Source organism: Bathycoccus prasinos (genome assembly GCF_002220235.1).
Source record: "Bathycoccus prasinos genomic : Chromosome_6".
Taxonomy (NCBI): domain Eukaryota; kingdom Viridiplantae; phylum Chlorophyta; class Mamiellophyceae; order Mamiellales; family Bathycoccaceae; genus Bathycoccus; species Bathycoccus prasinos.
In genome coordinates, this window is record NC_024003.1 from 295052 (window position 1) to 319731 (window position 24680).

Sequence of the window (24680 nt, forward strand, 5' to 3'; positions counted from 1 at the left end):
GATACGCTAATTTCCACAAACTATTCTACTGTACATCTCTCCTTAAAAAATACATCCTTCTATTGACTTTATGGGCCTCTACTTACTTTACATTTCGCTTTGAAGAACTGCGCGACGTGTCTAACCGCCTCACCGAAATTTCCATCCACAACTTTTAATTCTCTCGAAATCCACCCGGGAAGAGTTTGTTGATATTTTCCTAACGCTGTATTCTGTGTTGTCGTCGTCGTATTTCTCTTATCCTTCTCGCACCATCTTTGATCCAAGAAAATCATAGTCGCGTAATCGTCCTTGTGACGAATGGCGCGACCGACGCTTTGGTTCACGCCCCGGGCGCACAAGGCTTCGTAATACGCTCGACCAGCCGTCAATGAAGAAGAAGAATTGTTGGCGGCTTGCTTTTGTTGAATATCCAGGTACTCCATCCTAGCGCTCAACTCTTCGTCCTTCACGTTGGCAAACGGTAAACCGACTACGATCACCATGCGTCCGAGATTGTCTTTGAAGTTTATGCCTTCCGAGAGCTTTCCGTTGACGACGCATAATAAGATAGCGCCCGTCTTCGAGGCGAGCTCGTACGTAGGATTTTCTCCTCCGCACGCGCTCGAAAACTGAAATAACGTGCGTTCGAGTTGCGCGTTATCGCGAGGTTCCTTCAACACAGTTTTCCCGACTTTGCGCATCATTTGCAACATCGAAGAAGCGTCGGCAGTATTCGCGTTGTTGCTATTACTCTGCCATCTCTGAAAACATCGATCCATCAACGAGAAACTTGGAAAGAACACGATAACACCACCTGTTTTCACGCACACTTTCGAGAGGTTCAATACGCATCGACCGAGATCGTCGAGTAAATCGTTTTCGCAAAGCTTCAAATTTTTTGAGGTGAAATCAAACGTCTTCCCGGACGGTCCTTTTGCGATTGCAAGAGGGAGCACGTTCGACTTATCCACCACGTGATCGCAAGAAAACAACATCGGTTTCGGAGATAACGGAGAGAGAGGCGACGAAGAAGATGTAATATCTGCATCATTCGATGATAGAATACCACTTTCCTTATACCCGACGAGTTGCGTCAACAACTCTTCAAACGGCGCTAACGTACCGCCGACAAGAAGCGTTGCTCGGCACTTCTTCACGATATCCTCCCGGAACCGCGACGCGACATCGAGTAATACAAACTTGACGCTACTTTCTTCCTCTTCGGTTCCGTACATTTTCTCGACCAATACGCGCCCATCGGCATCTTCCGATCCTAACGCGTGGATAAAATTTGCGATAGCGTGAACGGAGGCTACGTTTGCGCTGTGTTGATTCTTCTTTGTTGTAACAACTCTTGCTTCCAAACCTGCGTCGGTATCGAGCGTTTCCATTCGCACATCCGTGATGACCGTCTTTGCACCTTCCCAAGCGCCGCTCCAATCACGATCGTCAGAACCAATCGTGCCATAGGCGTCGACGCCGTTTTCCTTTATTTGCTCGACGTATTCGCCGTATCCGGCAATTTTCTGCGCAATTTTCGTTTGCTTCAAGAAACGAACCAGTTCAAACACGTTCACGTCGTCCAGTTTCGCGCTGAACAAGAAATCGTTCAAAGACGAGAGTTTTTTACGATTCGTCTTCTTTTCTTTCTCTGTCGAACTCATTGTGAGAACGGACACCAATCTTTTCGCCACGCTCAAAAGAACCTTCAAAACGCGTAAATTATCAGCCGTCAAGCGCTCTTTGAAACGATCGATGTAGTTTTCAATCATACTAATCGCACGATTCACATCTCGTCTCGTCATCGAAGCGCTCGATGAGCTTCTCACGGCATCGGCTACGTTATGCGCCTCGTCGAAAATGACCACCGTGTTCTTCGGATCTAACTCAATACCTAAGGCGTCTCGAGTGTCCGGCGCGAGAAGACTCGCGTACGGCATGAATATAATATCCGCATTTTTCGACGCTTGCCTTGCAGCGTAGTACGCACACGATTTCGTTTTTGTTGCCATGGAAGATAATTCCTCTATATCGAGCGGCTGGACTAACGCGCGATCGGCCAACGCCCGCATAGCTTTCGACCGCGACACCAAGTATGGACACCCTTTTTCCTTCTTCTCTCCCTTCTTCTTCTTCTTCTTCTCTTTATCTTTCGTAGTCGACGCCGAAGTACTCGCTGATGATTTTCGTAAATCCAAACACGTCTCGTTTATCCTTTGCGCAGACATCAATCCGTTGTTCACTTTCGGATTCACGCACAACTGTTTCCTCGACGCGATCGCCGCGGACGAAACGCTCTCCCGAAACCGCGTCCTCTTCAGCTCCGACACACACTGCGATAACTGCGAGTGCGTTCTCGAGCAAAAAATAATCCTCGTTATCGGCAACATGCTCTCCGAATCTGAATCTGAATCCTTATCGTTCTCGTCGTCCGACGAAAACACGTCCAAATCGTCCTTCTCCGCATCCTCGTTCTCCACATCGGACGGTAAAAACTCCAATTCTTCGTATAATTTATACTGCTCGGGGTCTTTATGCCGCTCTTCTTCTTCCGTCTCTTCTTTCCCATTACTCTTTCTTTCCTCGTTAGTACTCCCAGCATCGCTAAACAAATGTTCTCTCAAATGATCCCTCTTTTGCTTCTTCTCGCTTCGATACTTCACCGTCGTCGTCCTCCTCTTCTCTTCCTCTTCTTCCATTCCTCTTCCTTCCCCGGATAATCTGGTCAACTTTCTCTGCTCTCTTAATTTTATCCGCTTCATAGTCTCCTCTCGTTTCTTCATCCGTTTCTCGAACGTGTTCATCGCCTCTTTCGATTCCTTCTCGTCGATGAAATTTTTCATCCAATCCGGTTCCTCCTCCTCCCCTAAAACTTGAGGAGTCTCTTCACCTTCGACACCTTCTTTCGATGATACCAATCTCTCGTTCACTCTCCCGTCCGCCTCCTCCACTTTCCCCGCGCGTAAAAGCCTGTTCCGATCTTCCATCCACGTCAACGCGGAGCATAAAATCGACAAGGTTTTCCCCGTCCCCGTGGGTGACTCGAACGCGCCGATTGGAATTCCGTTCCGGCAGCACTCGTACGCTTTCGACATGAATTGGATTTGTTGCTCGTACGGAGGGGAATACGGGAAGGAATAAAACGTTTTATTGGTGGTACTGTCGTCATCTTTTTGGGGCAACGACGAGGACAACGACTTTGAGGGAGGAGGAGGAGGGAACGAGGAGGCCATGTCGTTCGATGATGTTTGATATTCTTTTCTTTTAGAATTTCATGTTTCTTTTGGCGGGAAAAGTGTGGATTTTTTGTTAACAAATTATTACCACTGCTTTGCCATGGACCGTTGTCCTTTCAAGACGGGCGAAGACCCGCCTTGGAAAACCAACGCGCCGGTTCTCCAGGCGTTATTTATGACGTTGAATCTCTGCTCCACGAGAAAGAGTCGGACGCCTCTCTGGCCGTTTTCGTCCTCTTCGCCGTGCGCGTCGACGTATAAGGACGGACACATTCGCGCGTATTGATCGTCCAGGATCAACGTTTTGGTGAGATGCGGGAGGACGAAGACGCACGTGCGTTGGCCGCAGAGGCGCGCGTGTTTGTAGAGACCCCATTCACCTTTGCCGCGTAGGTTACGGTTGTTGTTGCGCGCTATGACATCGAAGGGCGTGAGGTTGCGTTCGTTGGTGTTTGGGTCGCCCTCACGCTGTGTGCACAATTCCGGGTTGCAGAGCTCATCGGCGGCACAGAAGATATCACCGCAGAGTAAACACATGGCAGCGACTTCTGGGACGCGTTGACAACATTTGCACGGCTCTTTCGAGGCGAGGAGAAGGTCTTCGTGACGTTTCGGCGGTTTGACCAGAGAAGGCGCTTTTAAGGTGTTCGAGTCGTACCTTTTCTTTTTCTCGCAGATTTCTTCAATTTCTTTGTAAGATGCGACGGTGATTTCTGGGTGCGTTTTGGAACCAAACACGTCTTCTAGCGCCCACGAAAGTATATTATTGATACCGCCAACGTCGTACTTTCTTGGCATTTTGATTCGAACTGAACTTTCGCCGCCAGCCTCACCACTCTTAGTCGAAACTTTCGCAGCGTCAATCACCGCGCCCATTCGAAAGTGTAACGAAGATAAATAGTCCAAATTTTCGCGCAAAATAAAGACATTTTCTTTCTTCTCATCAATAACAAATACCCCCTTAACATAAACTCCCAAGATATCCATTCTCAATCGCGTCAAAAACTCTTCAATATCGTCCTCTTCGAGAAATTTTTTTGGCGGCCAAGATTCGCGCTGGGGGAGTTTATCGAAAACGTCCCAAATTTCTTCGTCTTCTTCGTCATTTATTGAGAATCCCTGGCGAATACTTTCAAAACACCATAACATTGTGTGTACAAACTCGAGAAACGGATCCATGCCATATTTTTCGAAATTCTTGTCCTTCGCTTCATAACTTTCCCCTTCTTCTCGGTTCATCGTTTTAAGCATCCAGACACTTTCACCAGCGAGGTAGGTATTGACTGAGGATGAACGCGTATCTTGCCGATACCTCATCGTCTGACGAGACGAAGGGAAATGCATAACTTCCATAACACCTGATTCAAGTACGCGCGCATAAGTACATATATTTCGATCTATAGAGTAACCCGTATTTCTCTCGATTACTTTCCAATCCGTGTTGTTCAACTCTTCTTCCATATTAGAATTTTCTTCCTTGGAAAAAAGCCAAGAAAAACCGGATGCTTCAAGAAGATCCAAGCGCCGAAGGACCAGGTATAATCTGCGTTTAGAAGGGCTGATGAAACGGAAAATACCCTCTTCACTCACGGAATTTGGCTCATGGAGGTTGAGGTTGAATGCGTTATCGTGTAGTATCATGCTAGAAGCTCTCGATGAGAAATTCATAAACGCGAACGCCAATTTTGCAAGCGAAATCGACGCCAACCACGTGGCATCGATAGACAAATTATTCGCTTCATCTCCCGCAACAGTAATTTCATCTCTCAGTGTCGGGCGCATGGCTAATTCGCAAAAGCAAATACCAGCAATCGCACTTTTCCACAGCGCGTTGTAATCTCTTCGTGTCGTAAAGCGGGTAATATCTTCCAATGCAATACCTCTGTAGGCTTCAACTTTCATTCCCATACTATTAATATGATATTGCAAACTCGTCAACTCGTTTTCCATGGGAACTACGTCGTCCCAAGCCGCATTTTGTATGTGTGGGTGCCGAAAAACAAAATAATGCCCGTAAACCTTGATAAAAGAAGAGAGATGCAACCAGCCTCCGTAGTCAGCCGAGGCCAGGTTGCAAAATATTGATTCGACGAGTTCACGTTCTAACAACACGCGCTCCATATTGCACATATCGCTCACGTCCACTGCACCCCTTGATGATTTTGATTGATCTTCAAGGATTGGAATAGCACAATCCGAGACGCGGCGACACGTAGGACAGTGAAACTGTCCATGGACCAAACCGCCTTCGCGCCTGATAAAGACTTGTCTCCTGCGCTCTTCTCCGTTTGCCCAGAGAGTATTTTCTTCAGGACTAAAATCCTCCGTACGGGGAGTGGTATTTTCGAACACGTTCGCACCTTTGACAAATACCATACTTTGATGATTCTCCAAATCCGCACCTAGTCCTGGTTCCTGCGCCCCAGTGGCGATTTTGTGTTTTCGAAGACATTTTAAGTGCATTTTATGTCCGCAAGATTGAGCGATGAGACCACCCGTCTCGACGGACAAACACGTGTCGTGCATGATTTCATTAGCCATATCAGAAAATTCGTCATCGAACCGAGACATCCTTTCCTTCAAAATGCCACGGTCGTAGTTCTCACCACTCTGCTTTATACGGCGATCGAATTCATTTCGTTTCAATACATCTGCGTGATTCACCAGCATGAACTTTGCGATAAGGCACGCGTCAAATTCATCCTTATTTATGGCATTACCGCAACCAGCGCATACGTCGTGTTGTACCAAAGAGGAAGAAGGAGAAGATGAAATATTGGTAGAATCGTTCTTCTCGGCGCTATTTCCATCGTCGTCGCTTATACCGAGTGCCTGCGAAGCCTTTCTCTGTCGTTCGCGCATTTCTTTCATCATTTGCTCCTGTCGTGCCTTGAGTCGCGCCTTCCTTTCTTGTTTCAAATTTTCGTCGTCGTCGTTTCCGTCGCGTTCTCTTTCATTGGAGGAGGAGGAGGAGGATGGATTGGATCCATCGCCGGCAAACGCACCCGTTCGATGCGCGATGTCGTTATACGTTTGCACATCTATAAGACACAGATGATTATTCTTTCGCATGCTCTTCGCTACTTTTATCGCAGTTCGCCGTAAAATATCTTCGTTCGAATTTTTCCTCTCTTGCCTTGTCGTGAGAAGGTACACCGCTTCACAAAACGATGATCGGTCGTCTCTCAGTGTTCTCGCTGACCGTTTTTTCTCTTTCCAAATATCGATAGTTTCTCCTAATTCTCGTATTAAGCGATCCAAACTATCTGTACCTATTTCACTGCAACGCGGTTTTCTCAAGCTCTTGTCGTAGGTGAGGTACTTGATAAACTCGATGCATTCTCTCTTAGCTGAAGCGTAGTCATGCCACAGTTGCGACCAATTTTGAACAACCTCTATTTCACTCGCGCGGAGTTGCTCTGGGATTTCGGGCACACCCGTACCAAATTTAGAGCTAGAATGTAGCTCGCAGTCACTTATAAACGCGGGTTCGGTATCCTCAATTCTTGAAAAGAGCTCAAGCGTGCTAGAATTGAAGCCGTCTTTCAAAGTTTCGAGATCTTCGTTGAAATACTCGTCGCACGCTTTCGCATATATTTTGAGTTCACTCATCGCGACGTCTTCATCACCTTCACTCGACAATCCCCTAGCCTCGATGTGAGCATCGATAGCTTCGTCAAACTTCTTTAAAATGTCTAATCTCGACGATGTCGTGAGCTGCGAAGAAATATTGCGCATGGCATCGTCCAAGATTACAAACGCCGCAAGCGCTACGTCATCGTAAATCGGATTTTGGTCCTCGTTAAACGCAGCCAACCGTATAGACAACGAGCAAATATACGCAATAACGGGGCTTACGCTAAATCGAAACTTGAAAGCAGAGTGATCAAACTCATGGGATGGTGCGGAAGACTCACTGATAGGCGTCCAATCAGAGTTTCTTCGAATCGCATTCGCTTTGGCCGCGTCGCGTTCTTCGTCCGTGTAATCGATGTGGAACGCGTTGAATTTTGCCCAGATCTCTTCTTTCAGTTCATACGTGACCTTCATTGAAAATGCGGATGTTTCAGACTGTTGTTCTAATGCCGATGTCGACGGTTTCTTGACGATACACAAACGTTCGAGATACTCGTCTAAACTTTTCTCTGTGGCTTGGGACACTGATAATCTAGATTGAATATTTGAGTACGTTGGCCCAGTTCTCGCAGACTCTTTTAATGCGACGGTATGAATGATTGAATTTTCAACGCGTTCGCATTCTGTGTCGAAACAGAAAAGAGACTGGGTTTGCCGAGTTGCGAAATAAGCCAAGATATTCATGGCGTCTCGTAAGCACATTACCGCCTTCTCTGGTTCTAACAACAGACCAGCGCACGCGAAGGGAAAATGTTCTTGGATGCGCGCAGGAGGTCCTTTTCCTTTTCCTTCGGTTATTAATCTCTCCATAAGTTCATGAATGCTCCTGTATGGGTGGGTGCTCGGTCCGCTAAATCGATAGCCAACGTCCGCGGCGCGGAGCAAAAATATCTCCACCGCAAAGAGAATAGATTTCCTCGGCGAAAACGTTAATACTTTTCCCAATAAACTAATATCGCAAAACCTGGACACGAACTTAAAGTTGCCGACTGAATACGTGTGAGAATACAGTCTCATTTGGTCGCCGTTGAGTATCCACGCGCGTGCGTTGACTTGGAAGCTCCAATGTAATATGTCAGAAACGCGAAGAGCGATTATTTCTGAACAATTTATGCCGTTCTCTTGAAAAACTGCCCATTTATCCGAGCATTCGCCCAGATTAAATGCCGTTGTATGGTTGAACATACCGGTAGGTAATAAATCTTTGCCGAAAGCCTTTCTGTCGTCTAAAGAAGAATCGTTCCGGAAAAATTCTTCGCACATGCGCGCGATACTTTCTTTCACATTGGATCTCATTTCCAAATTCCGAGAATAATAATCGTACAAAGCTTGTATCGTGATATCGAGACATCGCAAATGCGGCGCGTGCGGATTTCGCGCGTCAATCTCGTTCCTTGATCCTTCTATGTCTGATGTATAGACCCTTTGCACTGAGCTGACAACTCTTGCTTTCAAGAAGTACAGAATGTGACGCAGTCTCAAATGTTCTGCGCACGCATTTCTTCTTTCGCCGATATCATCGCCCTCCTGAGAAATGTCAATACCCCCGTGCTCATCCGATGCGGGATCCAACAGAGCTTTGTGCAATATATCTTTATACATCTGTACTAAGTTAAACTCGAGTGCGACGATATTAAACCACTCCTCGCTCTCGCGTCCAACGTGACTTTCGTGTGCTCTGATGACCGGCTCGACGAGGTTGCTCCCAAACATAAACATCTCCTCGAAGAATTCAAAGAGTAAGTGATCGCCGCTTACAAAGTTAATGGCATTCGAAGTAGAATTCATCGCGAAGTTTCTCAAATCTGATATAGGTCTGTTAGCGAGTCCAACATACGACGATCTCACATTTTCTTCCCAGCTCTCTGTGCATGGATGATCCACGTGCCAGGTTGGATTTTTTAGCAGGTTACGCAAATCTTCGTCAACGAAAGCCTTCACAGACCATAATAATCGCTGGTGCGTACGGAACAAGTCGAACCAGGTTTCCTTCTCGTTTGCAGATGAGTAATTTTCGACCGTTCCGTAACGAATCGAATCGTTAACCGCAGAAAGAAGCGAAGAAGAAGCGAAGAGTTGCACGCCTATTCGATCGAGAAGATCGGCTCGAATTCGGTCGTATTTCCGGCGTCCCCGGAAGGTTTCGGACGATACGGAAGGTTTCAAAGACGACCACGGGAACATGAAACCAACGTGGGAGAGATCAAAATACATATGCATGTATATTTTGAAGAAGTGTGTTCTGAACTCACCCAACGATTCAAATTCGACGTGACATTTGAAGCGATTTTGCCCGTAAGATTCGCTTTTACCATGCGCGTAGTACATTTGCAAAAATGCGCTCGAAACGATGAGTTTCAGAAAAATACTCACAATGTCAGAATATACCTCACCATCGGGAGTTTCGCTCATCTCATGCATTATAACAAATAGCGAGTTCATACAATTCGCTTTTAATTGATTTCGTTCAATTTTGTCGTAACGGGGTTCATACCAGCAGTTTTTCCACTTTTTGCGTCCCCAATCTTGAAACTTCTCGCCTTTCTCCTCGTCTTCGTGAGTGTTACTGGATCTCCCCCGCGTTCTAATTGATACATCCTCTAGCCATTCTTCCATTGAATCTTCAATTTCTGCGTGCACGTGCGCGATGTCTCGCCACATCTGTTGAACAGCAATCGAATCTTCAAGCTCTTTCTGAACAGATGATAAATGACCGTGGTCGTTCTCGCAACCGTTTTTGAGAAGAACGTTACTGAGGCGCATTCTCGTCTTCCAATCCATATTCGGATCATTCTGCAAATCTGGATTATCTATTCGGCTATCCTTCATCGCATATTTCTCGAACGGTGAGGAAATAAAAGCCATCGCCAAACATTCTTTCCATTCGACTATGTCAGAATCAGCAAATTGATGCATCAACCAGCGTGCGATGACCAGCGCGGCCGTTCGCTCTATTCGGATGCGTTCGACTATAACCCTATATTCGTCACGCATAGATTCTAATTTTTGCATGCGCGCAGTAGGCGATAAACCGTCATATTTCATTGGATCGAGTTGAACGTGTAGTTCTGCATCGTCCGCGTTGGATCCGCTTTCGTCCGCATGCTCTCCCGTCAAAACTGAAGAAGCGACGGAAATCTCTTCTAGTTGCTCCAAAACCGCACGCGGAACGCGCTCGTTCAGCAGCATCGCGCGATTACTCGCGCTCCGAAACGCCTCTCGACGCGAGCGCTGTTCATGCTCTTCATATCGTGCCCGTTTCTCATTACGGTAGAAACAAAAAGGAAATTTATCGTTCGAAACGACGAATGGCGCGACCTTCTTCACTACGTATTGTTTCTCTTTCGCGGTGTATACCATACCATCGTCGCGGTTGATTGGTTCAAATTCTCCAAAACTCGTGTTCGCATCCTCCCGAAAACGAACCGCTTGTGTCAACTCGGCGTACCGTATCTTTAATCGCCTCGTGTTTTTCACGGCTAAAACTAATCTCCTCACCGCGATATCCAACGCGATTGCCGTTCGAAACTTACGTCGCTCATCTTTCAACCAGTACCTATGAAAAAGCTCTTCCCCAGACATCCTTCTCTGTCGCGTGCTCTCAGACACATTCTTCTGTTTTAGACGAACCCGTAACAGTCTATCCTCCGACGCCGAATCCCAAAATTCGTCCTCCTCTTCTTCGTCCTCCTCGAAAAAGCCGTCATCCTCGACGTCGTTCATCTTCTCCTTCTCATCATTCGCACGCGACGTCCCACCGTGCCTAAAACAACACCCCGAACTCGCCCAACTTTCGTAATCTCCGCAATCGCACACCCCACCGGCTTCGGAACGGTAAATCGTAAAGTCGTGCCCGACGTGGTCGCTCTCTTTAAAACACGGCGCGCATACGCTCGAACTGCTCGATTTTTGACAATCTCGACATCTGTACGCGAGATCCCCCGCGTTCCATTCTTTCCCGCACGGATTAATCACATCCGGTGGTTCTCGGTGATTCTTTCGTTCAAACGCGAGCTCGGAGTTATCATCATCGTCATCATCCGAATCCTCCTTCTCCTCCTCCTTCTTTTTTCTCTTCAACTTCATCTTCATCTTCTCGCAGTGTTCTTCCACGAGCGCGAAGTACTTCCCGTTGGTTTCTCGCGAGAAGTTCCCCGCCATGAACTGTTCCAGTTGTTGGATGTGCGGCGCTTTTAAGAGAGAGAGAGAGAGAGAGAGAGAGAGAGAGAGAGTACGTGTCAGCGCAAAAGTGGATAAGAAAACAGTTAGAACGTGAGTGCATTTAGGTAAACATATCTCCGCTACACAAATGCGTACCGATATCCTCCGCGCTGCAAAAGTTCGCCTCGCATCGCGTTTGCAACTCGTCGGGGTCGCTTTTGTTTCGGTCGTCGAACGGGTACACGTAATACTCCTCGTTTGAATGAGAAGGCGTGGGGAGGGATCGCGCGTCGTGGATGTTGTATTTCCGCCACTCTTCTTCTTCTTCATTGGACATCTTGCGCCTTTTAATGGAGAATTTTGGTAGGGGAATTTGTAAACAGAGAGAGAGGGCTCGGTCTCTCTCTCTGCGTCGTTCGCTCGCTAGGAACGCAGAGTAGGGGTAAGATTGATGCGTACTACATTTATACGTTTGCATATTTATGTGTGCGTGTTTACTATACACTCTCTCTCCTTCGTTAACATCATCGTGACAATCACTTCCCTCCATTGATTTCCAACACTTCGATTTCAAACTGCAACGTCCCTCCCGGCGGTATCCCCCACGCGGGGAACCCACCTTGCCCGTACCCCTCGTCCGCGGGGATTTCCAACGCTCGCACTTCACCCAACCGCATTCCCAAGCACCCTTGGTCCCACCCGGTGATCACCGCCCCGACTCCGGCTTGGTACTGGAATGGCTTTTGCCCCTCGTCTTTGGTCGACCAAAACTTTGTGTTCGTTTGCGAAACGACGCCGGTGGCGTGGACGAGGACGGTGTCGCCTTTAGACACGGAAGCGCCGGAACCTGGGGTGAGCGTTTTGTACGTCGTCGCGAAGCCGGGGAGAGATTGCATGATGGGCTTCTTCTTTTATGTGTGCGAGGGAAAAAGTGTGGTAAATTAAAAACAAGTTTTTGAAGACAAAAAAACCTACTCGTATGCGCTTACAACGACATCTCGATATAGAATCAATGCGCGCCGGCGTAATGCGAGAACGTCGCTCGAATTTCGTTAAACATGCCGTCCAAGCGTTCCCAGCTCTCCGAGACGGCTTGGCGTAACTTTCTGCATCGATCTTTTAAGCCTTCGTTCGAGGCAATGGTTTCGCCGTGCGAGGCGAGAAACAAGCGCAGTAAGGCTTGGATGGCGTCGTAGTTCATTCCGGAGAGAACTTCGTGGTGAAAGAAATCTATGCCGATGCCGATTTGTTCTAACTCCTCCTCCGTGGCGGTTTCGATGTCCCAAGGGCCGATGGATTTGATTTCAGATTCGACGATTTCTGGAGTGGAGGCGAGGAGGAGACGGAGGGCTTCGCGGTACGGGCCGTCGTACGCGGACGTTCGGGCTTTCTGTTTCAGCGCGATTGGTTTGTTTTTCCTCGCGCTATTGGCGAGGCGGAGTTGTTCGAATTCGGCAATTTCGCGCGCACCTCGCTTCCATCGTCTGAGAAGTTCGCAATCGGCATCTAAAGAGTTTCCGTTCTCGTCGTTGCGTTTTAAGATTCTGGAACGCACGGCGACTTGAGCGTTATCGCCCTTTTTCATATCATCATCGTCATCATCGCCGTTTTCTTCGACTATGAACGCAGAGTTCCGAACATCGGTATCATCTGCTTTCGTAGGTAGAAAGAATGGTGCTCTCACTTGTCCAAAATCGTCTTGCTCCTCCTCTTTCTCTGCATCCGTCATGTTTCGCACGTTTGGATCCTTTCCTTTTCTGGCGCGAATTTCGTCCAGGTTGTTCAAATCTTCCAACTGCTTTTGCGGAAGCAAAGACAAGGTTGCCATGCCAGGGCCGAGCTGCGCAGGGATAGACGCAATCAAATCTCTCTTTTGTTGCTCCCACGGATCGGTTTTTTTCGCTTCCATCTCATCCGCGGCGTCGAGTATCATGTCGTCTTCATCGTCCGCGTCGTCGTCTAAAAGCATCTGGTCGTTTACGTCGGATCCTTTCTCTAACGATGAGTTACCGTCGTCGTCTGCTAATGCAGTCATTTTCGGTGCTTCAAGCTCAACTGTACCACCGATACTTTCAACGACATCGTCCAAGCCTTCGTCTGTGGAGAGAAGCGATCGATTGTTCCAGAGGAAAACGCCCCTTTTACCGGCGTGCGTAGTCGCGAGATACTCGAGCGTAGGCGACAGCGCAAAACTTGTGATTCTATCGGATCCCATTTTCATTGTTTGTAATAAACGAGCAGAGGGAATGTCGAAGACTTTAAGCATGCCGAGAGTGTCGCAGGAAATCACCCATTCGCGATCGGAGGTGATTTCCACTTTCGTCGCCAAGACCAGCTTTTTCTTTTTCTTTTTCTTTTTACTTCCGTCAACGTCTTTTTCATCGCCGCCGTCTTGGTTGCTTTTCTCCTTGTTCAAGCGAAACGTCCGCACTCGTTTCTTGGTTCCAATATCGAACAATCGAATAGTTCCATCTTGTAAAGCAACGGCGAATAATTCCGCAGTTTTGTGTAAATAGCCTGTTCCGTGTAACGCAGGTGCGCCTAAATCCATCTCGCCTTCAAGTTTCATGTCGCTATATTTCCACACGCGAACCTTTGCATCTTCTCCGCCGGTGGTACACACGTAACGGTTCATGCCGTCCGTTTGCACCAAGGCGCATTTTCCGTCGTGCGCTGACGTCGTGTACCTACTGTCTATGATGCTACCCAATTGCGGACCAGAATACGCCCACACGGATTTTTTACCGCCTGGAAAGTTGTACCCTTCGTTACCTTTCAAGCTTTTCGCCAGGGCGTTTTTATCGATCCTGTTATCCGGGCCGACGCCAACGACGCGCTTCAAGTCGCCGCGATGAAGACCGCTCTGCATATTGTACCTGCGAACAGCGCCGGATTCGTAACTCACGAAGCAGTAACTGCCGCATTGCGATATAGCGCACGAAGTGCACTCGGAAGTATCGCCTTCTTTTTGTGGCGTCTCCAGCACGTTTTCACCTAAAATTCCGGTTCCCAATCGCCACGTGTACACTTTATTTTCCTTTTCGTGGCAGGATGCGATATTTGCCCACGAATATTCGCGCAATTCGTTCCACGACACGTACGACACCGTCGGTAGTTTCAACTCTTCTTCGTGTATGTTCAGTTTCTTGGCTCGAGATGCGACGCGCGATTGCGAAAGTTCTTTGCTCTGCTGATCTTGGATCGTCGACCACACTCTCAAAGATTTGTCGCTACCGCTGGCAAAGATGCGCTTTCCGTCCGCGTAGAATGATACTAAATTTGGAGGTTTCCCGTGGCCGCAGCGAAACTTTAACAATCTGCTCGAACCATCCGACTGATCGTACGCCCACTGCTTCAAGGAGTTATCTTTCGCCGAGGTCATCAGTAACGGTTGTCCCGGGAAAAAATAACACGAAATAATCTCGCTGTCGTGCGCTCGCTGGTTCAAATCTCTCTGTCGTCGCTTCTCTAAGTCCCACGTGGTTATCGTGCCATTCACATCACACACGACAATGAGTGGGTCGTTATCGTCCTGATTTCCTTGCGCGTTAAACGCGCAGCAAGTCACTTTACAATCGTGTGGTAACGTCATAATCGCTCGCTCTTTATTGATGTCGTATAAAACGCACCGTCCGTCTGAAAAACCAACCGCAATGACATCGAGTGCCGGCGAGTTTTGAACAAACGTAATCTCCGCATCGTTCGTTTCTAAATCGTCCGCAGTGCCACCTAACACTTTTACGATGCGTCCGGTGACAATATTCAATAGTAATAGTTTCCCTCTTTTATTTCCTAGGACGACTTTGTTAATGTAGGTATCCGGATGCGCAATACAGGTTATGCTCCCACCGAACGAATCAGGTAAGACCATAATAGTCGCCGCTAAATCCATCGGGTCTTCTCCCTCCTCTTCTGCGTTTGCATCGTCATCTTTACCATCTTTCTTCTCTCCCTCTCCCTTGTCGTCTTCCAATTCGTCTTCCTCATCCTCCTCCTCTTCGTCGTCGTCCGAGTCATTTTCTTCTCCTTCGTCTTCATCGGAATCCGAGTCTTCGCCTTCGTACCGTCGTCCGGTAATCGCATCTGGGTCCAACTTATCCATATCTCTGACGCGTTTAAACGTATCGTCCTCGTCCTCGTCGGAATCTTCTTCATCTCTGTGCGATCGTTTTCTTTGCATATTGTTCCCTTTTCCTTCCTCGTCGCCGTCGTCGTCGTCGTCGTCTCCGGGAAACGAACCAATATCCTTCGCCTTCTCCAAACGTTTAATCTTCCGCAAACACCACGGCGCTTTCCTCATCAGCTCGTTAAAAATCTCTTTCGTCGACGCCACGCGAGTCGTAGTAGTACTACTCTCCTTACTATTCGTTCGTCTTCGTTCCTCCTTCTCTTTCCTCCTTTCCAACACTTGCCGTCTTCTCTCCTCCCTCGCTTTCCTCTCGCTTTCCCTCGTAAACGCGCGATACTCTCGTTCTCTCCTTTTCATCACCTTCTCGCTTATGTCCCACACTAAAACGTGCTCCGATCGATCGATGCTCACGAGTAAAGTTCCGAACGCGAACAAATGCTTCACTTCCGTCGCGTGTCCGACGAGTTCGCACGTCACGTTCACCCGGCGGCTGCAATAAATCTTCCTCCCGGAGCACGCGGTAAACGTCCAATCTCGTTTCGCGCACACCAGTGAAACGTCCGCTTCGTGCATCGAACCGAGCATGGCTAACGTGAGCTTTTTACAGTCGAAGATGTGGAAGGTTCGCCCGGAGGCAGTCGTCGCGTACGTTTCGATGCCTCGTTTGTGCGTCGAGAATGGAACGTCCGAGGAGACATCCCCGAGGACTCGAAACGGGGCAAACAGTGCCATTTGAAACTACTACTACGACTACTACTGACAATAATACTGCTCTCTCACGCTCTTACTCTCTGCGCTCTCTGTAATACTACCGCTCTCTTTGTTCTTCTTTACCGCGCGCGTCTTCGTCGTCGTCGTCGTCGTCGTCGTGTTCTTTTGTGTCGTAAAGAGAGAGAGAAAGAGTCGTCGTTTTAAACACATCGGTGAAGCGCGAGTTTAGGGTTTATAATAATACCCTAAACACCTTTACTCTACAACCCCTACAAAAAAGAGACGCATGAAATGCTTCGTCAGAAATGGTCCAAAAGCATGTTTGTTGCGTTAGGGAACGTGGCGACGGCGTTTCTCGCCATCGCGACGACCTATTTCGTGCACCACTGCGAGAACAATAATAATAATAATCAGCGCAGCAGTGTTACGAAGAATTTGTGTCCGTCGTTTATCACGAGTACTAGTAATAGTGATAACTTTTATTGCGGGGAAAACGGGAAGTTTTGTCGTCGTTCTCGTCGGAATGAATTTGATGATGATGCGGAAGAGGAAGACGCCGACGCGCCGAATTTATTCAACGCGTGCGTCCACGTGAGAGCAAAAGTAGAATCCCAAATTTTCGGACAAACGGAAAGCACGGATATACTTTTAGACGCGATTTGCGATAAGTTTCGCGAGATTGAACGCTACGAATTAGAAGAAGAAGATTTAGGAGAGAGAAGAGAAGAGGGAGTGGAGGAGGAGAGGCAAACGCCGCTGGTGATGAGCATCCACGGCAGTCCAGGGGTTGGGAAATCGCATTTCCATCGCGCATTAGCGAGAGCGGTGTATGGTGCGAATAGGAGGAGGAGGAGGAAGAACGGAGGAGGAGCAAAAGCTTATGGAGAGATGCTGGCGAGCGTCGCGCGAAACGTAGTTACGGGTGGCGTTAGAGGTAGTTATTACGCTTCTGAAAGGAAGAAGAAGACGTGTCCGGGGGAATTGTGTCCGGCGTATAAGATTCTGTTCGGCGCGGAGTACGTGGAAAAGGACCGCGAGCGGCAGAAGCGGATGATTGTGAGCAACTTGAGAGCGCATTTGAGGAGATATCCCGAGAGCGTGGTCGTGATTGAGGAGTACGATAAGTTGCCGTGCGAAGTGAGGAGCGTTTTGAGGCAGCTGTTTGATAGCGGGAGGGTGATGCAATCGACTCCGTCGTCCTCATCGTCGTTCTCGTCTTCGAAAACGAGGAGGAGAAAGAAGAGAGGCGGTGCGTTTTCTAGATTGTGGCGAAGAGGAAGCGAAGAAGAGGAAGATTCGGCGAGGAGTAACGGGGGTGATGAAGACGACGAAGATGAAGACGGTAACGATACGTTTGAAGATTACGACGTTTATGGAGAGAAGAGAGAGGTTTTAGGGAACAAGGCGATATTTATTTTAGAGGCGAACGCTGGATTCGTGCACATTCACGGCGCCGCAGAAGCCGATCGGAAACGTCGATTGAGCAAAGTAGGGGATGTCGACAAGAATAAGAACAAAAACTACTTAAAGTCTGAACGCGAAAGACATCACGTGGAGCTCTCGCGAGCGTTGAAAAACGCCATGTTCACGAAATGGGAAAAAGAGCACTGCGAAGACTTCCACGATACGGTCAAAGTCTTATCGTCGATTGAATATTTCGTGCCGTTTCAGCCGTTGGACGAAGACGCTCTGAAGCAAATCGCCAACGCGCACTTGGAGTATCGCTCGAATTATCTCATCGAGAACGAGTTCGTCTCCTCGATGTTAACGACATTATCATCGTCGTCGTCGTCGTCGAGAGAGTCACCAACAGGTAGTGTTGCTTCTTTACCTCAAATGGACGCGATTAAACGACGCGTCAACGTCACTTTAAGCTGGGACGACCGGCTTTTATCCTTCCTCGCTCGAGAATCCGAGTTTGAAGGCGAATTCGCCATCGAAGGCGGCAAAGAGGTCAAATCGACTTTGAGTCGAACGGTGACGAGAGCGATACGCAGAGCGCTTTTACCGCCATCAACAACCACCAACGAGGAGAAGAACGGTGGTGGTAAAACTATCCACCCCTCCTTCGCGCGGTACGAAAAAATCCGAGACTTCATTCTCGAAGATTCGAAGAAAAAATTCGCCAGCGGCGACAAAGCGGGCTCGAAGACGAAGGACGAAGAAGGAAAAGAAGCGGAAGACGCTTTACTCCAAATCAACGTGCGTCTCGCCGTCGTCGTCGACGACGACGAGGATGCGATGCAAAAGAATCCTGAAACGAAGGATTCTAATAGCCAGCGTCGTCGATCCGTCGTCGCTTCAATTTTTTTAATTGATAATTGACCTGACCTCTCATCAATTCACATTCGCGCCGCAGTGGAAGTCCGTCAAAGTCGTCGACCCACCGCATGATCACACTTAAATGTACAACTAATAATGGTAATAATAAATAAAACACATTTTCTAAAATGCTATCGCATCATCGTAATAACGCGCTCTACTTCGAGGACGCTTTCGTCTTCTTCCTTTTCTTCGGCGCTTTGAAATCCGAGTCTCTCACCTTCCCGACCACCGGGTACTTCTCCTCAAACTTCCTGTACCAATCGTTCAACGCGTCCACTTCCATTGCGAATAAATTCGAACAGTTCGCGTTCATGTGTTCCTCGCTCGTGGATACTTTCGCAAACGCCAAAGAGGCGTCTTTCCCGCAAAAACAGTTATACGGACCGCCTGGACCGTAAAAGTCGCGTCCTTTCGTGACGTCAAAAATCGTCCCTTTGCACGCCAACAGGAGAAAAGGTTTTTTGTCGTCGCTTTTGCCGTCGAATTGTTTCAACTCTTTCCTGGTCAAATCGCCTTTCTTCATCGTCATCACATCATCAGTCGTCGTTTCAATCGGTTCCCCGATGGCTTTCTTTTCTTTCTCATTCTTCTCGTGTTGTTTTAAGATTCGGTCGCAAAGAAGTAAAAAAAGGAACGCCAAAACGCATTTGACGACGTGGAAAACTTTGTCCTCCGTCGTGGAGAAGAATGAAGCGAGCGGTGAGAGGAGGACGCTCGAAAACGCAGACATGATGGTTCGTGTTTTTGTGAATTGTGGTGTACTTGAAGAAATTATTCAAAAATATTTACTCCTTTCTGCTGAAAAGTTATTATATAATATTACAATCGAACGATTTCCATCTCCTCTTCCCTTCGCATTTCTCTCACTCTCTCCAACACTTTTTGCAAATCAGAGTCTTGAATTTTCCTCATTCGTTTAATCGCGTCCTCGTGCGCTTCTAACATGTGCTCGAGACCTTTTCCCGGTTCGTGCGACTCGAGGAGGCTTATTTCGTATTCGTCTCGGTACGCCCAGCGGGAGAGGAAGCGTTGCGCGTCCGGAGTTTGGCGGATGTACGAGATGAGGTCTTTGGAAGGGGAGGAGAGGAGTTGGACGAGGTCGTTGCGGATGTTTTTGTTTGATGCGTTCCTTTTTTCTTCGTTGTCGTCGTCTGAATCGTCGTCGCCGTCGAGCCAAACGGTTAAACACGCTCTCCCTTCACCTGGAAAATTCACCGCTTTGTTCACTCTGTGTAACACGCTTTCCGATTGAAACACGACCAACCGGTTGAATATTGGACGGATTGTAACGAATGGTCCCATAAAAGGTACCAAAACAATCTCGCCACCGCATTTGTCTTCGTACGCTTCGTTGAGATATAAAATACACGTCAATTTTCTATTCTGTCGCGCGCCGCCTGGGTTGTCGAAATGGTACGGAAACGCGCCACACGTGTTAATTTGAAGTTTTACCGTTCTGTTTTCATCGCCCGGTTTCACCTTTATTACTCGGGCGTACGAGCGATGCTTCTGTTGTTTTCCTTCTTTGTCTTCTTCTTCGTCGTCGATTGCAGAAAATGCCTCCTTTTTGGCGGCTTCGTTGAACGCCTCCGCGAGCTGTTTCCCAGTCGCCGCGAAGAATCGATCCAGCGTCGCCATCGAACCACTGCTACCATTTATGTTGTTAGAACTGTTTTCAACGGTATTCATGTGCATGTCGTATTCAAACACCCCGGGTTTAGAAAACAAATACCTTTTTGCGTTATTCTTCGCGTCCGTAAAGTGCGTCCGGTTCGGTCGCATGCAAGGCATCTTTTTCTCCTCCTTTTCCTCCTCGTTTTCATACCGTATCGGCATCGAACACATTTCCTCGCGCATTTTCTTCGCCACACTTTCGTCTTGCATGAAATTATCTATCACGCAGTACCCTGAATTCATGAGTTCGCGCACATTGCTCGGCTCTATCGGCTTCCAAAAGGGAGACGACGAGGACATTTGTAAAGCGTGTCGAGTAAGAACTAATTCTCGTTACGATACGATGAAGCTACTTCTCTCTCTCTCTCTCTCTCTCTCTCTCTCTTCTTTCTCGCGAACAAAAAAAAGTTCTCCCCTTCACTCGTTTACGCCTCTTCTTCTTTCCATCGTTCGTTCAGTCGCGACGCAAACACACAACAACAGGGCAAACGCAAACAACTCACTCACTGCGGGACCGACGACGACTGAAGAATACGTCAAGAATTTCCAAGACACTTTTTTTGTAAATATTTAGGGTCTCCAACCCTAATACTCTTGAAGAATAAAGATCTCCTTTTCTTCTCGAAAGATAGAAATCACGTCGCTCTTTGCGTCTCCAAATTGAAGAGCGCAGAGCGCTCCAAAGAGAGAGAAAACACAACAAATATAATGATGTCGTTCTCTTCAGCCACCGCGTGCTGTTGTTCGTCGTCGTCGGCGCACTCTTACGCGACGGCATCATCATCATCATCGAAAAACAGAGGAGGAACGAATAAAACATCGACATCGTTACGGCAAAAATCGAGAAGCGTGACGAGAGCAGTCAAAGTGGCTGCGGACGCTGAAACTGCCGAGAATACGACGACGACGACGAATACTAGCGCAGCCCCAGAAGCGGCATCATCAGCAGCAGCATCGGTATCATCAGCAGCAGCAGCGACGACGGAGAAACCAGAGCCGGAGTTGAAATCAGACGTGAGTAGTACTCTAGCGTGTTCTTTGTTTTCGTATCTTGTGGATAAATTGGAAAAACGCGATCATCATCATTTCGAGACGATGAGAGTCGCGCGCGCGGAGAATGCGTCACGTTTTGCGTCGCGTTTACTGACAGTACCATCATCATCTCTCTCTCTCTCTCTCTCTCTCTCAAATAACAGATGGGCGTGGACTACGCCCCATTCCGAGACCTCTTGAAATCCGGCGAGTGGGAAAAAGCGGACGACGAACACAGACGCCTGATGTGCGTCTTGGCGGGTGAAGACGCCGAGGACCGAGAGTGGGTGTATTTCACCGAGGTGAAAAATATGCCGGTGACTGATTTAAAAACCGTCGACGCTCTTTGGTCGCACTTCTCCGGAGGAAGGTACGGGTTTGCGATTCAGAGAAAGTTATGGGTGGCACAAAAGAGGAATTGGGCGAAATTTTTTAAGAAAATCGATTGGACGACGGGAGAGAATGGGGACTATCGCAAGTTTCCGAACGAGTTTTTATGGCGAGCGGACGCGGCGCCGGGGCACATGCCGCTGACGAACGCGTTGAGAGGGACGCAGTTGTTTGAGGCGTTGATGGAGCACCCGGCGTTTGCGCCGCCGAAGACGGCGGCGGAGATTCAAGCGGAGGAGTTGGCGAAGGTGCAAGACCAAGTTACCGGCGCGGTTTCGAGAGCGCAGGGCGAATTCGGAGACTTGATGAGAAAAGGTTTGAAAGGCTTGAAGAAACCGGATTGGATGTCTTGAGCCGCGAGTTGAAAAATCAGTCGAAGAACATCATCATACGAGTTATTCGCGACATTTTTTTGTTCTTCTACGACGACCACGTAACGAACGAAAGAGAAAGAAAGAGAGAAAGAGAGAGAGAGAGATTGAAGTGCACTCTCTCGTCTTCATTTTTAATACACCATCTAAATACTATTTTACATTTTGCTAAATACTATATTATCAGCATCCCGTTTTTTACGCGAATGAATCTCTTTGTTAGGGGATATCATCGAACGGTTTGGTATCCCCAAAACACCGATCTAAAACTTTCTCCACCGCGTTCCTCGCGCACTCCTCTTTACTTTCTATCCCGTCCTTTTCTCGCTTTTCGCACACCGGGCTCATTGCTACGCTCAATTCCGCCCTCCGTTTCGCGCACGTCTTGTGTTGGCCTTTCAGTTGTAAGTTCCCGCGGAAAAATTCGTTTACCCTGTGAATAACAATAATGTTATTAATAACACACACACACACACACACACGCACGCGAAGGAAAGAAGAAGAAATAGTTATTATTAGTCGCCGTTCAAAAGATAACAAAAGTCTCGTCGAAAGTAAAAAAACTATTCGCCAAAACGAGCGCGTTCTCGCAAAAGCGTAACAACAACAACAACACCAACAACAACGAACGCACCAGTGACAGTCCCCGCTCAAATTCGCCGCTCTCACTTCCGAACACGCGTGATGCCTCACGTCCATCCAATCCATCTTCCTCCTCGTGCAATCGTCGTACGCGTGTATTAACTCGTGCGCTAATAAGTTCTCCATCTCCGTCCTCGTTTGTATGTGATTGTGGCAGACGCTGACGCCTTTTTCCGGGACGAATCCCCCGCAGACTTGTTTCGAACATTTCTCGATTTTGAAGAATTTCGAGCGATCGATGGCGCACCCGGAGGATTCGATTTTGTCCAAGAGGAACGTAATCGTCGGGTTGTTGCGGAGGACGTCGTTGAGTTCCGATTGGCACTTTTCTGGCGTCATAATTTTTCTTCTGCTCTTGGTCTTCTTCTTCTTCTTCTCCACTTCTTCTTCTTAAGCGCTCACGTGATGATATAATGTGATTTGTGGTGTACTTGTTTCATTACAAAGACAGAAGTTTTATTATGATGTGTAACGAAAGAGTTTCTTCCCATGGCAAGCTTTTCGAGAGCAATTTGTTTAGGGCATTAAACCCTATCTCTCTTCCATGAAGAGGATTAATGGCCCACTTGAATCCACATTTGTAGTACCCGCGCGAAGGAGTCGTTTACCACGCAACAAGAAACACGCGAAGCGATAAAACGCGAGTTAAAAAGATGCTCTCTCGTCCTCGTCGCGAAACTCCGAGGAGAAGCTCCTCCTCTTTTGTCCTCCTCCTCCTCGCGTTGATTTTCTTTCACGGAAATGATGGAAATGTCTTCCCTTCGGTCTCCGCCTCCAAGGCAAAAAACAGAGCGGTGCTCCAAGAAAAGTACGGCATAGACTGCGGGACGCACTGCACGAACGCCGTGGTAAAACTGCACGAAGCGAAGATTGAACAAGAAAAGTACGTTTAAACAGTGTTTCTCTTGCTTTTATGTGTGCGTGTGCGCGTGTGTGTTCGAGATGAATAAGATCTCTCACTCTGGATCACAAAATTTGAACGGCGGAAAAGGCACCACAAAAAGCTTCATCTTTCGAGAATATATAATATTCTTGTTCGCAGCGCGCGTTTTCTTGTAGTATTAATCTGACAAAAATCATCGTTCTTCTTCTTCTTTTTTACTCCTTTGTTGTTGCGCGCATCGACGACAAAATCGACGACGACGAAACACTTACTTACAGGCGATTAAACCACGACAAAGCGGTACTTTCCGGAGCGCACGACGAAGCCGCGGTGAAGCAATTTTTAATCGAACAAGCGGTGGTGGATTCGAGCGAGTTGACGAGTTTAGGGAAGTCGCACACGTGCGTGATTGAGCGATATTCGGCGTACTTTCCCGGGCAGTGCGTGCCGACGCAAGCGATTATGGACTATTTGAGCGGGAAGTTGGTGCCGGAGCCAAACTTGGACGCGAGGAAAGATCCGGTGCCGTACATTCCGCCGACGTACGGGGACGTGGAAGCGCACAGATACGAAGCCGTGCAAGCGTTAGCGGCGTGGCTGAGGTTGTTGCCGTTGGATAAGTTGACGTCGAGAGTGCAATATTTGTTGTTTCCGGCGGAGTTGTGGGACGACGCGAAATTGCAAAAGTTGCAGTTGTATAAGGCGCACGTGGGGAAGATGGGCGTGAACGCGCGAGAGAAGTTGATTGCGGCACAAAAGGCGTTAGATACGGGCGATTTAGAACACGGACAGTTGCCGAGAGCGACGAGATTAAAGTTAACCGCGCACATTAGAGCGGCGAGGATGATTGGGTACGAGATTGAAGGCGTGGATACGGAAGAGTCGGACGATTCGTTCGCGGAGTTGTTGAGCGAAGAGAGCGGTTTGGACGACGTTTCGAAAGGGAAGATGTTGGAAGATCGCATTCGCGAACAATTGAAACAACTCGGGCAAAACGTGACCGAGGAGGACAAATTGCGCATTATTCAAGAGGCGGAGGAAGAGGCGGCGATTGCGCCGGAGATGTTTGAAGGGAAACAAAATTTGGGGCAAGCGATTGGTTCGATTTTAAGAGAGCACCACGAGTACGTGGTCAGAGGCACGAGAGCGGCGTTGAAAGGCCAAGCGGACGCGAGAGTGGTTGCATATTTGTTGTTGACCATCATCGTCGTCTCAGTTCCGGTCGTTGCTATTTTGTTGGCGTTACAAGCGCACAAAGAAATGTTGGCGAACCAGTTGTTGCCGAAAACGTGGGCGGAGATGATCGTACCCAAAAAATCAACCGAAGACGACTTAGCCGAGGTTGTGGTGAAGGACGAAGCTAAGAACACGGTAAAGAACGTCGGATACAGACCGGCGAGACAAGTGCCGATGATGCCCCAAAACAACAACGTAGCTCAACAACAGCCGCCGCCGCGACGACGATAACGAAAGAAAGAAATACAATTTTAGTAGCGAACATTTTTTCA

The 24680-nt window shown here is 48.1% G+C and overlaps 11 protein-coding genes across 11 annotated transcripts; 3 read left to right on the forward strand and 8 right to left on the reverse strand.

Annotated features, from left to right (window-relative positions):
• Window positions 1-68: 68 nt before the first annotated feature.
• On the reverse strand, window positions 69-3215 carry Bathy06g01680 (predicted protein; the record flags this gene model as incomplete). The annotated part of the gene is made up of 1 exon (XM_007512641.1): window positions 69-3215. One exon carries the CDS (start codon window positions 3213-3215, stop codon window positions 69-71), a length of 3147 nt encoding a protein of 1048 aa, XP_007512703.1.
• Window positions 3216-3302: 87 nt separating this feature from the next.
• Bathy06g01690 (predicted protein) lies at window positions 3303-11015 on the reverse strand (the record flags this gene model as incomplete). Its single annotated transcript, XM_007512595.1, has 1 exon — window positions 3303-11015. The coding sequence occupies one exon, from the start codon at window positions 11013-11015 to the stop codon at window positions 3303-3305; it is 7713 nt and encodes a 2570-aa protein (XP_007512657.1).
• Window positions 11016-11136: 121 nt separating this feature from the next.
• Window positions 11137-11352, reverse strand: Bathy06g01700 (unknown protein; the record flags this gene model as incomplete). The annotated part of the gene is made up of 1 exon (XM_007512292.1): window positions 11137-11352. The coding sequence occupies one exon, from the start codon at window positions 11350-11352 to the stop codon at window positions 11137-11139; it is 216 nt and encodes a 71-aa protein (XP_007512354.1).
• A 199-nt stretch (window positions 11353-11551) lies between these two features.
• Window positions 11552-11911, reverse strand: Bathy06g01710 (predicted protein; the record flags this gene model as incomplete). Its single annotated transcript, XM_007512579.1, has 1 exon — window positions 11552-11911. The coding sequence occupies one exon, from the start codon at window positions 11909-11911 to the stop codon at window positions 11552-11554; it is 360 nt and encodes a 119-aa protein (XP_007512641.1).
• Window positions 11912-12024: 113 nt separating this feature from the next.
• Window positions 12025-15876, reverse strand: Bathy06g01720 (predicted protein; the record flags this gene model as incomplete). Its single annotated transcript, XM_007512305.1, has 1 exon — window positions 12025-15876. The coding sequence occupies one exon, from the start codon at window positions 15874-15876 to the stop codon at window positions 12025-12027; it is 3852 nt and encodes a 1283-aa protein (XP_007512367.1).
• Window positions 15877-16173: 297 nt separating this feature from the next.
• Bathy06g01730 (predicted protein) lies at window positions 16174-18180 on the forward strand (the record flags this gene model as incomplete). Its single annotated transcript, XM_007512724.1, has 1 exon — window positions 16174-18180. The coding sequence occupies one exon, from the start codon at window positions 16174-16176 to the stop codon at window positions 18178-18180; it is 2007 nt and encodes a 668-aa protein (XP_007512786.1).
• Window positions 18181-18334: 154 nt separating this feature from the next.
• Window positions 18335-18910, reverse strand: Bathy06g01740 (predicted protein; the record flags this gene model as incomplete). The annotated part of the gene is made up of 1 exon (XM_007512666.1): window positions 18335-18910. One exon carries the CDS (start codon window positions 18908-18910, stop codon window positions 18335-18337), a length of 576 nt encoding a protein of 191 aa, XP_007512728.1.
• Window positions 18911-18999: 89 nt separating this feature from the next.
• On the reverse strand, window positions 19000-20154 carry Bathy06g01750 (predicted protein; the record flags this gene model as incomplete). The annotated part of the gene is made up of 1 exon (XM_007512710.1): window positions 19000-20154. The coding sequence occupies one exon, from the start codon at window positions 20152-20154 to the stop codon at window positions 19000-19002; it is 1155 nt and encodes a 384-aa protein (XP_007512772.1).
• A 411-nt stretch (window positions 20155-20565) lies between these two features.
• Bathy06g01760 (predicted protein) lies at window positions 20566-21629 on the forward strand (the record flags this gene model as incomplete). Its single annotated transcript, XM_007512779.1, has 2 exons — window positions 20566-20868; window positions 21051-21629. The coding sequence occupies 2 exons, from the start codon at window positions 20566-20568 to the stop codon at window positions 21627-21629; spliced, it is 882 nt and encodes a 293-aa protein (XP_007512841.1).
• A 237-nt stretch (window positions 21630-21866) lies between these two features.
• Bathy06g01770 (predicted protein) lies at window positions 21867-22628 on the reverse strand (the record flags this gene model as incomplete). The annotated part of the gene is made up of 1 exon (XM_007512276.1): window positions 21867-22628. One exon carries the CDS (start codon window positions 22626-22628, stop codon window positions 21867-21869), a length of 762 nt encoding a protein of 253 aa, XP_007512338.1.
• A 314-nt stretch (window positions 22629-22942) lies between these two features.
• On the forward strand, window positions 22943-24639 carry Bathy06g01780 (unknown protein; the record flags this gene model as incomplete). The annotated part of the gene is made up of 2 exons (XM_007512293.1): window positions 22943-23172; window positions 23451-24639. The coding sequence occupies 2 exons, from the start codon at window positions 22943-22945 to the stop codon at window positions 24637-24639; spliced, it is 1419 nt and encodes a 472-aa protein (XP_007512355.1).
• Window positions 24640-24680: the final 41 nt, after the last annotated feature.